The following is a 16910-nucleotide window of genomic DNA, read 5'->3' as shown; positions in this document are numbered from 1 at the left end:
TTAATAATATCCGGATCTGTTGGTAAATAATTATGTTTACCGGTAATTATTAATAATTACTTGTATAGCTTGGTGCATTTAATAGAAACATTTTTGTTTGTATTATTTTTTACTACTATTTATGAACAAACGTGGTTATAAATTATTTTATTATTTTTGTATAGAAAAAAGTTTCGACAAAATAATTTTTACTGACAAAACTGTACTACAGAAAATAGGACATTTCTTTGTAAATTACTACAAAACAAAAATTGTATATTTATCTGGTTATATACCTAATCTGTAATGAACAACTGGCCGGTTGCGAGTGTTAGACTAAAAGGAAGGATGGAAATAAATGAATCCGAGTAGACGATTGAACGTTTCGATTTATTTTCCACGAGAGCAAGGAGCGAGTTGTTCCGACGAAAGACTCGTAAAGAATGCCCATTTCGGGCCTGGAGAGTCCTTTTCCCTCTGCGGAAAACTCGAGGACTCTTGATGAGTTTATTACGCCCTGTCGCCGTAGTGTCGGGCCCCGTCGCCCAAGTGTCCTGGCGACTGTCTTGTAGCCACGTGCGTTCCGTATGGGGTCAATGGTCAGTTGGCTTTCAAATTTTCCAACACGAGTGACTTATTTCGGAACAAAACTGTATTTTTCCACTCCTTTCCTTACATTTACCGAAGATACTGTCCACCGATGACAAGAAATCTTGCGAGATGGCAAAGGGGCAAGAGGAGATATTACGCACACATCGACTGACCTAGTTTTACACGAGCCTGATTAGTGATGTGACCGCGTCGACCAATCATACGTTACAGCCAACGTCACGTGCGAGCTGGGGTGGGGCGCGGCCAATCAGACTGCGTTATTCTCATGGAACTTCTCGTGATCCGTGGACAGTAATTGTGAATTATTAATAATTACCGGTTTATGTGATAAATTCTAACAAATTAATCACTTTCATTTTTTTATTTGGTTAGTATTAATAATGGCCGATTATTATTAATATAAACCGATTAATTACTTGAACCGTAACATATATGTATATATATAGAGGGTAATTATGTACAAAAAGACCCCAGTCGCCGATGACCTTAACCTTGACCTTGACATATGTTGTCAAGGTCATGACCCTGAGTAACCTTGACCTTGAGAAACGGTCGCGATCCGTTCAAAAGTTACGAAGCATTCAAATTTTCGCTCTTTTTCGGTGTTTATCTGCACGCAGTGTCGTTGATTGGGCCAACTTCTGTCGGGAAGTCAGCAGAATAGAAAGTTATTATATTTTAAAACGCTGAAAATATTTTGTCATTCTTAGGAAAAATCGTAAAGTTGCTGCTTTATAATTATACAATTACCAATTATATAAATAGATTACGGCGACCGAAACCTAAGGAGTATAACGGGTGAACTAAAAAATCGAACTTAACTGATTTCAATGATTTTGAATTTTGACTTGCGTGGCCGGCCGCCTAACGGCGGTCGGAATATTATTCTAGCCTAACCTAATCTATTTCACTGATTAACAAGTTCACTAATTTAATTTTGTATTAGATTAGATTAGGTTAGATTAAATTAATATTCCGACCGCCGCCGTAAGACGTATCGAGACTGAGTGAGATAGTGCGAAGCAAACATTGACGTAGACATACAGTGGATCCGAAAAGTAGTGGCATATGCTTTATAACAGAATAATTTTTTCGCAATTAAACTAAACGTTTTCAGCTTTTTTTAAAACAGGAAATGACATATTTTCAGCGCATAACGAAAGAACAATCGCAAAATATTGACGTTTTACGAAATATTGATTTCCTATCTTCCCTTTACAGGATCGAATTTCATTTTCCGTTGTACTTGAGCAACTTTATGACATCTTTTATATTAGTCAATATAAGCTGGTGTGTACCATATATTAACGGTAGTTCAGAAACCCTACGCCTATGTAGAGTGCGACGTCAAAAACCCAAACATTGGCGTAACGAAAGTGCCAAACAGTGGGGAACTGGCGGAGCGAACGAGGGTCCCCCTTGCCCCTGTGCCGTTCCGTGGGACTTCTTGCTATCGGGGTACAGTATATAAATGGAACCTATAATTGAATTCCAAAAACAAAAATCTTATTCACATGTGAAATAGAAACACTACGTTTCTATTTCGTTTTGTGGTGAAGATTTGGTTTTTTTTCTTTCCCGATTGACAATTGCGTAAATAGAATTGTATTATCCCCCTGGACATAATACATAGCTATAGCTTACATCGGGAGACGTCAAGTGTGTAGTGTTAAAAAATTCAACAACAAAAACGTGTATCTTTTGATCGCGTAAAACGAGAATGTGTACAAAAAGTTTCGCGTGAACGGAAACACTTTTTATCGCATAAAATGAAACTCACGTAAAAAGGTCCATTTATACTTAACCGCAACGTCACCGTACCGTCAACGTAAAGCCTTTTTCTCCATGTCCATTCTGCCCTAAAAAGGGAATTCACTGTTTGTCACCGTATCCCGACCACAACCTGTACAGAGTGTACAAAAAAGAAGGGGTCAGAGTTGCGTGTGTGTACTCAGCATAATAAGCAAAAAGATCTGGTGAATTTGTAGAAAAGGTCCTCTCCCTCAGATTTCGATGATTTTTATTAAATATGTTATCAAATTTGACATTTTAAACAACTTTTTTCCTCTAAGCCAGTGTTTGCCAACCTTTTTTGTGCCATGCCCCACTTAAGCCTTTCTAAAATTCTTATACCCCCTATGTAACGTAAAGATACTTTTTAATATTCAAAAATTGAATTGTTCACTGAAGAAACTTAAATGATAGGTTTTACAAAGAAATCATTAAAAGTTGAGGAAACGCAGTAAGTAAATTTTCAAAATATATAATGGAGAACTGAAATTTAAGTAGGAAATAATTTTAATGAAAGATTTTTCTATATTATTTTCATTATTAATAATTATGGACGTTTACCCAGCTCGAGTAGTGACTGATAGTCGCCATACGGTTAACTTAAACTCTGGACGAGCCCATTTTCGAACTGCCCCCCTGTGAGGCGTGGGTCCCACGTTGGGAAATACTGCTCTAAGCTATGTCGGACTCGATTAGTTTACGAGATATTTAGTTATTTAAATTTTCTTATTCAAAAAAAATAATAATAAAATTTTAATTTATAAAATTACCAAATGAAAATATTTTTAACTAGTTGCGATTTAATTATTGTAATTAATAATTGAATGAGATGTATGCAGAAATAAAAGATTTATTCAAGTACAAACGACGCGTTGACTATCACATAAAAATAGGAAAAAACCGTTATAAACTAAAGAAGAAAGCAGTACAGAAAATCAATGTGACAAACATACATAATGTGCCTTCTTCTGGTACGCAGACTTGTGGAGTACCTTGTGTACGCCACAAGAGTGCCGCGAAATTTTGAATTGTTTACATGTAAAAAGACAAATATTAATAAAAACCTTCATATCTTTATCTGTAAAAGGATAAAATGCCGTGAATTTTGTGTAATGATTTTAGTGTGCCGTCAGACAAAAAGTTTGAGAACCACTGGTCTATGTAAAGAGGAACTCGCTCCACCGGCAATATAAAGAGCAGCGATATAGCAGAAGTTTATTGTACCTGATTTGCCGTACGCCATATTTTTGAAACATTCCCATAAATATAAGCACATCGTCTCCAATCCATTTTTTATGAAATATTGTACCACACATCTAAGGAAATGGTAAGGTGCACCATCGTACATAAACCACATTTATTGCCTACCTATTGCAGTGATAAAGTATCCAATATTTCAGAGAATTTGTGTTTCAGGAAGTGAAGATATACTGTTACTGTCAACTGTTTTAGTAAAATAACTAGACCGATCAGTTAATTCGTAAAAATTTATGTCTAATTGTTAACGAAAATCGATGCAGATGGTTCAATTGAGAAACAGGAAGAGAGTTTCTACCTGTTCAAACATGTATGTTATAAAAATGATTAAAAAGGGAAGGTGTTGTACCTCGGGTCAGTTTTCACATAACGTTGGATAACCCTTTTATTTGATATATTTAAACAAATCTATGAACAAATAACTGGTAATATTATAATTCATGCGCAATGCCAAACGAGCGCGGCAATTCAGGAGTTGTTTACCCCCAAAATATTTATATAAAAAAAATCAAAAAAATACGTGTTCCTTAATTAGCTTTCCTCTTGAAGTTTTAATAGATTTTACTTCGATCAGATCAAAACTGATTTTTTGCAGCAAGAAATTGGTCACTTTAGAGGTAGTTCACTCCCTAATTGTCACTCCCGTTCCAACATACCTAGGCCGATTTTCGTCTTCTATCGAAAGATACTTTCATACCAAAAATCATCAAAATCGCTTCACTCGTCTGAAAGATATCGCAATTTTTCCATTTTACCCTCCATTTTGGGGGTCGTTTCACTCCCTAAATATGTTTTTCTGCCGCTAAAAAAAAATATGTGTCCCTTAGTTTTTCATGAATTATAACATATTCAAATTTTAGAAAAAACGGAGAGTGACACTTCCGTAGGTTTACTTGTGAGTTTGTAAAGAAAATATAAAAATTCAAGGTATTTCTTATCTTATCGCACGAAATATGTCGAAAATATCGGTTTGACACACCAGAAGGAAAAATCTGAAAAAAAATTGAGGTTACTTGCCATGGTAATATGTAACTACTGAGAGAATCAAAAATATAGTGCCGAAATCGCTTCTACCCGAAATTTCAATTTTTCCACTTTTTTTTGCGTTTTTGATTCTTCACGCCTAGGATTAGCAACCGAAAAATCTGAAAAAATTCACAATCATAAACAAACATGTCTAGAATATTCTAGAATTTCTTCAAATTTTTTTAAATACCATCAAATAGGGAAAATATGGCAAAAATCGTGTTTCCTATTTTACCCTGTAACTATTCTCCCGGTTGTGATACAGGGTTGAAACTTGGTATACAACGGTTCTTTTTGTTAAGCTATTAAATGGTGCATAGCTCAATAAAATCAGCTCAAGGGCGCTTTTGACCATCTTATCCTGCTACAACCTTATGCATTTTCTTTAAAAATTATACATTTAATTTTTGGTAAGTCTGGATCTCTATGAATCTTTCTCTCCACCCATCATATCTTATGATTACAAGTTTTTAAAATTTATCCTATTCGGCACAAGCGAACTATAATAGTATTCCCCACCCCTCACAGAACATTGTACCACTTTTCTAGCTAAATACAAATTAAGATTTCAGAGCTTTTAAAAATCACTGCTTACGAAAGATAATATAAAAAAGAAGAGAAACTTAGAAGTTTAAAAGTCATAAGGCGAGCTACCCTCGGGGAAAAGTCCTTCCATTATAGACTCTATGCTCCAATGCTCGTCAATTTAACCAAAGAAATCGTTTCTTCGTATTCACCCTATGCCAAAAATCTCTAGGCCAGTGGTTCTCAATTTTTTTGCGAATTCGTACCACCAAAACTAAAACTTAAGAATTTTAGTATGTACCACTTAAAAAACGATGTTTTATACACAGGAGTTTAAGAATGATTATACAATTAATTGCAGTTAATGAGTAATGTATCTTAACATTGAAAATACAGTTTGGATGATGAAATTGTTATATTATATATTGCACAAGCTCGTACATGTAAGTACAGTAGGCTCTCTTTATACATATTGCCACGTGAGCGATTTGACGTTCAAATGGATTTTAAACAACACTAGTACCACCCTTTCATCATCATAGTACATATAGTGTATGGAAATAATACATTTCTATTTCGCCTTCCCCTTCCAAATGTGAACTTGGAAGCTTGACAAACTTTTCACTCCTACAGTCCCATTGACGACAATATGTATAACGAGAATTTCCTGTATCATCGGTTACCTAGCACTAATATTGATCGAAATACAAAAGTATACAATTAGAATTCTGCAAATACAGTATACCTTACGTATACAATATGAAACTTAATAAATATTAATAGATAAAGTGCCATAACGGCTAGTGACTAACGCTTAATATATAATATGTTCAAATAATTAGATAAAAAAAAGAAAAATTTGAATACTATTACTATTAAAAGCTTAAAATTACAAATTAAAAACTGTTCATTTTCCTAATAATCAGAGTTTGTCGATATTTTACTACAGTAGACTCTCGTTATATTGCCGCGAGAGGGTTGCAAGAATGGACAATTTTTTAAACTTTCAAGCTCTTTTTTGGAGGAGGGGGAGAAGAGATAGACGTGTATCAACTTTATAGACTATAATGATGGAAGTTCACGTTCAAAATATTCACATGGCAACATACATAACAGGAGTAGTCTACCGTAACGTCTATTTTCAGTGCGGTGGTTAACATATTAATTTTGGTTTCTTAATTTGAATAAATATTCACTTTTTTAATAAAACGTACCATCATTTTTATCATTAAATTTGTATACCTAATGTTCCATCATTAATGTTCACTACCATAGAAATGCTAATGGTAAGCGTAAGGAATGAAATTTAATTAATAATAAAAAATAAGAACAAAAACAAATTTTGAACACATATCATGAAATTACAATATTAATCCAAAGAATTAAGTTAAAGCATCGGATTAAAAAATTAATTCAAATAAGACTGTTTTTATTATAACAGTCAATGTTCAAATTAACATTAAAAATAAGTGTGTAAATAAATGACATGCAGTTCTATTGTTTAGTTATATTTCATTATGAAATTTTTAAATTCTTATGCTTTTCTACTTTTATATTCCGAAATGTACGTATTGCAATATGCTACGGACTTAAAATTCATAAGGCAAGGTTTATTAAAAAGATAAAGAAGACAGCAGTAAAGTGAACATTAGACTAACTGATGAAAAATGAAAATTTTTTGTTCGTACTAAGAGCGTATAAATTTAATTACCTTCTCTCCATAATCACCCTCAACTGCGACCGTTGAAACATACTTCCACCCGAGTTGATGAATGATTTCCACCATGGCTTGGGCTTGAAAATTATCTGGCGGTACTACTCTACTGAAATATTCGAAGCGACTTTTATCCGACAGTTCTGTGCTCGTTGACGCATAGCTTATTTGTGGTATCTGCAGTCAGAGTAATTATCATCCTTTTATTTATTTATTCATCATTCATAGTTATAAATATGAACCATTCTCTTAATGTTTCTTTTCATAAAATTAATTAAAACTACTGTATTTAAAAATTGTCTGTTTATTCCTTGTCCAGCCGACACCGGGTCACTGTTGATCCATTACTTTCCTTGAAAAATATCTAAATGCTATATTTGTGTAGGAAATAAATATTAATATTTCAACAAAACAAAACAATATTTTATATAAGTAATATAAATATTTAATATTTTTCTAAGACATTATCTCCCTTTACTATTTCAGGCTGAACTTTACTTTGAGGTACACAAAAATATTGATTTGTTTTTATACGTTCTAATAATATTCGGCGAGAAAAATTAAAAAATGTAAGTTTTAACTTTACGAATCCATCCGTTCGAAAGTTATGCGTATGTAAAACTGAATGATTTTATCGCACTTTTGAGGTTAGTTTGGCGCCATATTGATTTCTATCTACAGTTTGATTGGTCCGTAGAGATGACCTAACCTAACACGTGTAAAGCATATTTATAAGTAAGTTCGAGTTATTCTACCAAAATGAACGCTATCTGGTGCATCTCTTTACAGATATCGACTTCACTCATTGGACGAATTATGGATAGAAGCCATTATGGCGTCAAAACAATCTGTCAAAATTGTAAGGGTGTTTAAATAAAAGTCCAAGAGTCAGGATATATTTTTAATACGCGTTCTCACACTCTCCACTTCTAATCGTTACATGCAGTCAAATCCGCTATTACTTTCCTTCTGCCTTCTGCGCTCTTTTCCCGTTCCTTAAAAGGAAGGTCCGCGCCCCACTCTTTCTGGAAAAACCCTTAACCTTCCGCTTTCCGAGGCCTGGTCGTCATCGCCGTGCGAGGGGGTGAGGACGATCAGGCCCTTGCCAATTCCCGTCGTCATAAGGGCCCCAGATGTTTTACGACGGTACCTAACGGGACTCTGGACAACGTCGCTGTCCCAACACGGGCTCTTACAACTCGGCCAATCCTGACATACGAGACCCCCTGGTCTCGTCTATTCATGTCTATTCGCACATAAAGCTTAATTTATTTGCTATTATAAACTTAAAATTTCTAAACCTAACTCTAAAATATAAATTTACTATTTCTAGTTTCACAAAAACCTAAACTAATTTGGACACCAAGGTCTCATATTTGCGGATGACCAAGTACCCTGGTACGGTCTCTGAGTGTTTTGAAAACCTCTAACGTCCGCTACAACGTAACGATCATTTCGCAATTTCCTTATAATCTCGTAGGGTCCCTTAAATTGCGGAATCAATTTTTGGGAGACCCCAGGAGTACTTACAAAATTCTTTAACATAATATAATCTCCGACTTGATACTCGTAAGGCGGTTTGTGTTTCTTATCATAATACGTCTTATTATAATTTTGCTGTTGCAAATTTTTTCCCGCGGCTACGCGACGACACTCTTCTAATTTTGAAGGTTCGCGACTTGCTTCAGTTTGAACACACTTTTTTAACACATCTGGCACTTTACCCGTTTGGTCTACTCCGAATAATAACTTGCACGGTGTGTCACCCGTGGCTTTATTCACCGTATTGTTTAGTGCGTACTCGGCGTCTTCTATTACCTCATACCATCGTTTTCCCGGACGGTCCTCGGTCATTTTTGCTAGCATGGGTCCTAGCACTCGATTGACCCTTTCTACCTGCCCGTTTGCCTGGGGTGATGCCGTGGCTACTTTCGCATGCCTGATACCATTCACTAAAAGAAAGTTCTCAAAATCTTTGGACGTAAACGCGCTGCCTCTGTCCGAAATAACCATTTCCGGTTTATTATAATGGGAAAAATATGTTTTCAAGCATGCGATTGCTTCCTTTCCGGAGGTAGTTTTCGTCGGGTATAATTTTACATGTTTTGTGAACGCGTCTACTACTAAAAACACATACTTTTTAATATTCATTGTCCTGTCCACCGGACCAAAATGATCTATATGTACCCTGACGAATGGAACATTTCCTTTGGGTATGTTATGTAGGGATCCTTCAACCCTTCCCGCCGATGGTGAATATGCGATACATTTTAAACAATTCTTAATGTGATCGACAATTTTAGACTTTAATTTCGGAAACCAATAATTTTGCATTATAGTACTGCTAGTTTTATCCGTTCCCAGGTGTCCCATCTCGTCATGATACCGATAGATAACGTTTTTCTCCATACTTTGCGGTACATAAAACAATAATTCATTTCCATACTTTCTATAAACGAGACCGTTTCGCATTTCAAAAAATCCATCTTCTCTAGTTTCTAATTTCTCCCGTATTTTGGAAATTTCGGGGTCCCGATTTTGCATCAACGCCAAGTCCAACTCGAACGAGTTTCCATTCACGACTAGGACATTAGTGGATCTACTAAGCGCGTCCGCGTGTGCCATGCGTGCGCCCGGTCGGTGCACTATTTCGTAATCGAAGCTCTGAAGCTCCAACGCCCATCTCGCAATTCGTGGATTTACTTCTTTTTTATTTAAAGTCATCTGAAGTGAACTACAGTCTGTTAAGATTTTAAATTTAATCCCATATAAATAAACTCTGAAACGTCTCAGCGCGTAAATTATAGCTAACACTTCAAGTTCAAAGCTGTGATACCTGCTTTCGACTTCGGTGGTACGCTTTGAAAAATAGAATACTGGATGAAATTTCAGGTCATATTTCCGTTGCATGAGGATTGCCCCATAACCCATTGAACTGGCGTCACAATGGAGCTCGGTTTCATCTTTTGGGTTATAAATAGCTAACACCGGGGCTTCTACTAGCTTTGTTTTTAAATTGTTAAATGCTTCTAATTCTTCTTCCCCAAATTTAAATTTAGCGTCTTTTCTCAGCAAGTTGTATAACGGTTTAGCAATGAAAGCAAATCCCTCAATAAATTTACGGAAATACGAGCTAAGTCCTAAAAAACTTTGTACACCACGAGTATTCTGTGGTATTGGAAATTTCTTAACCGCTTCCACCCCACTTTTCGGCGGACTGATGCCTTCTTCGGTTACGTAATACCCTAAATATTCTATTTCTTTATACAGAAACTTACACTTATCTATTCTTAACTCCATTTTATTTTCTACAAGTAATTCAAAAACGCGGTTTAGAATTTGAAAATGATGTTCCCACGTTTGGGTCGCCACTAATATGTCGTCTATGTATACAACAACATCACCTGATTTAATTAGTTCCGAGAAAACCTCATTGACAAACCTCTGAAACCGAGATGGTGCGGTTTTGAGGCCGAAAGGCATTCTCATGTATTCGAACTGACCTAATGGCGTGATGAATGCAGTGTATTTTACGGAATCTTCTGATACGCTGATGTGATGAAACCCGTCTTTCAAATCTAACAGACTATAATATTTTTTCCCGCACAAAACGTCTACCTGATCCTCGATCAGCGGAAGTGGATAATTATCGCGAGCAAGGACCTTGTTCAACGTTCGATAGTCCACACACATGCGGAGCTCTCCATTTTTCTTTTTACCAAGACAATCGGTGACGCGTATTCAGAATCGCTTGCTCTAATAACTCCTTTGTTTAATAATCCATCTAACATCTTTCTTAATTGTTCTTTTTCAGCGTAGGAAATTCGTCGTGGTGAAGTGTGAAAAGGTTTGTTTTCATTTAAAACTAATTTCAATTCGGCATTAACGCGGGGTAATGTTGGACGCGGTGGTTGCAAATACTTTTGTTTAAACATTTTTTTGAATTTTTCGCGCTCATCATAAGTTACTCCGGTACTAATGTTTAACGAATCTACCACGTCATCCTCCATCGGACTTGCAAGAATGTTCAAAATTTCTAAAACAGCATCATTTTCGATTTCTGATTTTGCCAATGTGATTTTAAATGATTTAAGTGCATCTCGGCCTAGTACCACCGCCGTGGACATTGTTTGATCTGGTACAACCAAAAGTAAAATATTTTTACAAGTATTATCAAGTACAACCGCAGCGTGTACTGTGCCTATCGGATTTAATGGTGACTTGTTAATCCCTACGAATCGGTTGCGCATGCTATCATCTACTTTATCTATTTCGCAAGGAACAAATGATTCTTTTATAAAACTTACTGGACTCCCGGTATCGAACAAGGTGTGTAGCCTTACTTCTAAATTGTTCATTACGAAGCTAATATTCCGGTGAAATTCGTCTCCTTGTAACGGGAGCTTCTGCACGCAGGTAATTTGGGGCTTCTCTCTCTTGGGGCAGGTAGGCAGCAGGTGACCCATTTCTCCGCAGCCAAAACAAGAACCCTTTGCCCTCTTCGGTAGGCGACAATCCTGTGACCAATGACCCATCCTGTTACAATTGTAGCAGCGTGCCAGTGCTACCTGCTCCGTTGACTTCCTCGTCATCGCTGGCTCCATTGTTCTTGGTCGAGACGTTGACGTACCTGGCGTCGCCAGACTCTTCGTGGTGGATTGCAACTTGATTTTATGAAAAGCTTCTAACAACGCCGGTGCCGTTTTAAAGTTGCACATGCGTGCTTGGTTCCGCAGATTGACGTCCGAAATTCCGTCTATTATGGAATCAACAATTTCTTCATTGTCAACTGGTACACGGTTAGCTAAAATTAGCTTTTCGTGGAAATACTCGCTAAAATTTTCTGCGTTGACCCATCTTCTATTTTCAAATTTTCGGCGAGCCTCTAACCGGCTTTCTCGATGTCCAAACATTAATTCCATGCGTCCTAAAAGTTCATCGGTTCTGATTTCCAAATGCTCCGTTTTAGATTGAAACCAGCTCAACGCTTTTCCTTTTAGTTTTGACCCAATCAGGATTTTCGTTAAATTTTCGTCCAACTCATACGTGGAAATTAGCAGTTGTAGTTGCTTTTTCCAATTTTGGAAAGAATCTTCAGCTCCACTAAATTCTCCTAACAGCTCACCAATCGCCTTCACGCTCGGACCAACTCTTCTTCCAGTTTCCAAACTGGAACCCGGAGAACTTCGCAACATTTGGTTTTCACGCCGAAGCACCTGTAACTCCCTTTGCATGAGTTCTTGCTCTCGACGCATTAGTTCCATCTCCATACGTAGAAGACGATCAGAAGGGGTTTCTGCTGATGCATCTTGCATAGACGGTGCCTCTGGCTGGGGGATGCTTGCCTGCGGCTGTATCTCGTCCTCTCTAACCGTGGTATTGCCCTCTGCGGCCGCCTCTCCACCTTTTTTCGAACGTGGGGTTACGTCAACCTCCCATGCTCGATCCGGAAAGTTCTCATCAAGGCGCTGCACTAATTCGGCTTTGTTGCCTGTCGTTGACAAACCACGTTGACGCAGTATCTCCTTCAAATCAGATAGAAGGAAATCGCGTTGACTTCTTCCCACTGAATGTGACATGGTAAAGTCACCTCGAATTTATAAAAACGCCACTGATATAATCACCAGGAAGGTCAAATACAGTGTCGCACAGACACTTCAGAAAACGTCACACAGAAATTAAAAAAAAAAAAAAATTGTTACACAGAAAAAACTGTCACACAGAAACGAAACAAAAATTGTCACACAGAATCGTAAAATTGTCACACAGAAAATTAATCACAAAGAACCTCGCGAAGAGAGTCACACAGAATATGAACGGCACTGTCGATTACACAATTTCCACGGACCTTTCCGTTTTGGATCCTTGATCCCACTTCTGAATTTGTAAGGGTGTTTAAATAAAAGTCCAAGAGTCAGGATATATTTTTAATACGCGTTCTCACACTCTCCACTTCTAATCGTTACATGCAGTCAAATCCGCTATTACTTTCCTTCTGCCTTCTGCGCTCTTTTCCCGTTCCTTAAAAGGAAGGTCCGCGCCCCACTCTTTCTGGAAAAACCCTTAACCTTCCGCTTTCCGAGGCCTGGTCGTCATCGCCGTGCGAGGGGGTGAGGACGATCAGGCCCTTGCCAATTCCCGTCGTCATAAGGGCCCCAGATGTTTTACGACGGTACCTAACGGGACTCTGGACAACGTCGCTGTCCCAACACGGGCTCTTACAAAATATACTGAAAACGCTCAACTGTTTATACAAAGTGTTTAAATTTCAAACATAACAGGTAAAATATTTCGTAAACAATACTTTTCAGGAAAAAATGTTTCATACACGAGTTGTAGAATTTCGAGGGCCATATAACATACGTAATATTATTAATGTGACGTTGGATAACGTCTTCAAGGTCAGGTTGAGGTAAGAATGAATTTGTTAGAAGGAAAACCATATGTTCTATTACAAAATTTTATTTTACTATTTACTTTGGATAACTTTGATCTAAAGCATTTTTTTTTTTGTTTATCTAATATACAGGATGTTCGACAACAGGTGGGAGATTTTTTAAGGGATGATTCTAGGGATCAAAATAAGACGAAAATCATGAATGACGAAATAGCGTTTGTGGCTTTATTTTCCAGTAATTAACGTTTAAAAATTCGAGTAAAAAGCACCTAAAACCTACAATCTGCCCAGCACCTACGACTGAACGTCAGGTCAGTAGGGATGGGTACAGTCATAACCAAGAATCATTGAATAGTAGAAACTTACCTCGTGCTATTCTGTGTCTCGGTACACTAAGTCCCATCGAAGTTGTCGCAGTGAAGTTGGCGCGCTAACGCCGCCGCGGCGTGAATGCGTTAGCGCGCCAACTTCACTGCGACAACTTCGATGGGACTGACAAGGAAGGTTAGGGAACCCGGAAATTCCAAAAATTATGAAACTTCGCATACAAGTACAGTAAGTCATCCGTAATACGACCCTGTTTTCCGTTGGTGCCATAATTCGGTTTTAAAGGGTGAAATTACCCCTTGAAAAAAATTTGGAACTTTCTTTTTTGTGGAATATCTTAAAAACGGTGAGAGATATGAAATAAAAGTTTAAACAAAAGTTGCACAGTTCTGTTGTGTTTACAAAATGGCGTCAAGAAAATGTTGGAGGGGAGGGGTAACTAAAAAATTATGCACTTTTCAAAAATTTTCTTGACGCCATTTTGTAAACACAACAGAACTGTGCAACTTTTGTTTAAACTATTTTTTCATATCTCTCACCGTTTTTAAGATATTCCACAAAAAAGAAAGTTTCGAATTTTTTTCAAGGGGTAATTTCACCCTTTAAAACCGAATTATGGCACCAACGGAAAACAGGGTCATATTACGGATGACTTACTGTACTTGTATGCGAAGTTTCATAATTTTTGGAATTTCCGGGTTCCCTAACCTTCCTTGTGAGTGTACATACTGCACCATTCGGCTTTCTCTTCTTGGTTATGACTGTACCCATCTCTGCTGACCTGATGTTTACTCGTCGTTGCTGGACAGATAGCAGGTTTTAGACGCTTTTTACTCGAATTTTTAAACATTAATTACTGGAAAACAAAGCCGCAAACGCTATTTCGTCATTCTTGATCCCTAGAATCACCCCTTTAAAAATCTCCCACCTGTTGTCGAACACCCTGTACAGGATTGTCTCGAAATAAGCAACTCGCTCGGGACCGAACAGTTGTTTATTACGAAGCAGATATGCTTTTCGGCTTGACGAATGAGAGATCGTCCAACATACGTCACTCGTAGAAACGAGTAAGAGATCCGAGGTAGCGGCAAACAGATCACTCACTCATTTTCGTGCCTTTCACTTTAAGGGCGACTTCAAACAAAGAAGAGGGGATAGCGAGTTGCTTATTTCGAGGCAATCCTGTATTTTCAAATATTCAAGTATTTCGTAGGTATAGCATCTTTGATGATAAACTCTAGCAGCTTCTTTAACATTTCGTCCACATTTACCATAACTTAAAAACATGCCACGATATTCCACATCAGTGTAACGTACCATAACAGCAAGTGATAAAAGAATAGAAATTGGTAACACAACTTACTCTAATGATCACATAACTGTAACTGTAACTGTGATCGCACTACTGTAACTATCTTTTTTAGTGAGTATAAAATTGCGTGGATTGGCGTTAACAATGTAAACACTCTGAACACATGTTCAGTCTATTTATTATATGTTTTTCTAATTGACTAGAATACCATTGAAAATCAAGTGACGGAAAGAAACGATTCAGAAAAGAAGTAATAATTTATTAATAGATCTTCAAAAAAGATAAAATTTGTAGGTGTATATAGAAGAACAAGTTTTCAAGTTACCAAGTTTTTACAAAAATATTAGATAAATAAAAAAAATGCTTCAGGTAAAAGTTGTTTAAATTAATTAATGTAATAAGATGTTACGATAAGAAATAAGGGTTTCCGTTTAAAAACTTAATCTAGCTTCAATTTGACCTTGAAGATATTGCCCAAGGTCACATTAGCATTACTATATTACGCGCCCCTCGAAACTCTACAAGTTTTATACGAGACTTTTTTTTTTTTTTTTAATGCATTATGTACAAGATATTCCACTTGTTATGTTTGAAATTGAACATTCTGTATATGTAACTTCCGAACGGATGAAATTTATATGTTGCAAAGTAAAATTCAGTCACATTTTGCATTAAAAAGCTCGATCTAATGCTTGCATAACGAAAGTTCAGCTGTGGGTTACAAACGAGCCTGTATCGACCTGTTGTGTCGTTTCGCTTTTAGCTGGTTCTTCGATGGTTATGGTACCTTTGCTTAAGATAATTATATTCCAGTATAAAGATATTCTTTTGTTTTTAATACCAATAAAACTACACCTAGTAGAATACCAAATTTCATGAAAAATTAATATAAATAATTCATCCTGTTGCAAAAGATTAAAAATATTTGTTTAATTTTTTTTCAGAATTTTTATTTTAATTTTTTCAGAATCTTTATTTCTTTTCAGTTTCATTTGGTTAAGCTGTAATTACATAGTATTATAACCAACCATCGATAAGATTGATAGTATAGATAAAATAGTATTTATAATTAATACATATGCAGTCACACAAAAAAAAAACTTTCTACGCACATATAGGTACATTAATATATGTTTTATTACCAATACATTTTCAATACATACAATAGATGATCAAATTATTAGAGCCATCTGCATAAATAATTGATTTTTTAATAATTTTTTAACTAAATTGTTAATTAGAAATTACCAAGAATAAAAATTGTCATATTATAATTTTTAATTTCGCATAACAACAAAGAATCTATTTTTTATACTTCGTCGATTTTAACTTTATCTGTATCATATTCACTTCCTTCCCCCCTCCTATATACCCCACCGATCTTGTCTCTTCTATTGAGTCTTCTACCCTAATTATTTTTAGAATCCCTTCCGTTCTCTTCTTAATCTCTTCTCTTGTTGCTTTTATATCTTTAATTATTATGTTTTTCTTCTTCTCTTCCTTTTCCTTCCACTCCAATTTCTTTTTCAATCCTCTCACTCTCTTCCCTAATATTTCTTCACATACATCCTCTTTTCTTTTCCCTTCCGTCGTTTGCTCTATCTTTTTAACTTTCTTATCTAGCTCCTTCCATCTTACGTTCTACTTCACCCCCCTCTCCAACTCCTCTACTTTCTCCATCAGTATTTCTATTTTCCTTTCCATATCCCTCTTCTGTTCCATCCGTCTATCTTCTCTTCTTTCCATTCCTTCTTTTATCTTTTCTATCTCCCCTCTTAGCTCTTTTCCTAGCACTGTCATGTTTGATTCCATCCTCTCTCCTAATTCTTTAATCATATCTTTTATCTCCCCTTATCCTTCTTCCTTTTCTCTCCTTTTTCTCTTTCTTCTTTTCTGGAGATGTCACCATCAATTTGTTTTCCTTGAACATCCATCCACTCCCCTGTCTTTTTCCTCACCTCTTCTTCAGC

The 16910-nt window shown here is 36.4% G+C and overlaps 1 protein-coding gene across 1 annotated transcript in view; it reads right to left on the bottom strand.

Moving 5' to 3' along the window:
* LOC114880931 (metabotropic glutamate receptor 8-like) overlaps nucleotides 1-16910 on the bottom strand; it is a 207224-nt gene that overhangs the window by 56511 nt on the left and 133803 nt on the right. The window contains exon 5 of the mRNA XM_046287428.1: nucleotides 6902-7081. Coding sequence (XP_046143384.1) covers nucleotides 6902-7081 — 180 coding nt within the window. The remainder of the gene's footprint in view (nucleotides 1-6901; nucleotides 7082-16910) is intronic.

Source organism: Osmia bicornis, chromosome 10, assembly GCF_907164935.1.
Source record: "Osmia bicornis bicornis chromosome 10, iOsmBic2.1, whole genome shotgun sequence".
NCBI lineage: Eukaryota > Metazoa > Arthropoda > Insecta > Hymenoptera > Megachilidae > Osmia > Osmia bicornis.
The sequence above is the reverse complement of the archived record's forward strand: the minus strand, read 5'-3'. Positions and strand labels throughout refer to the sequence as shown.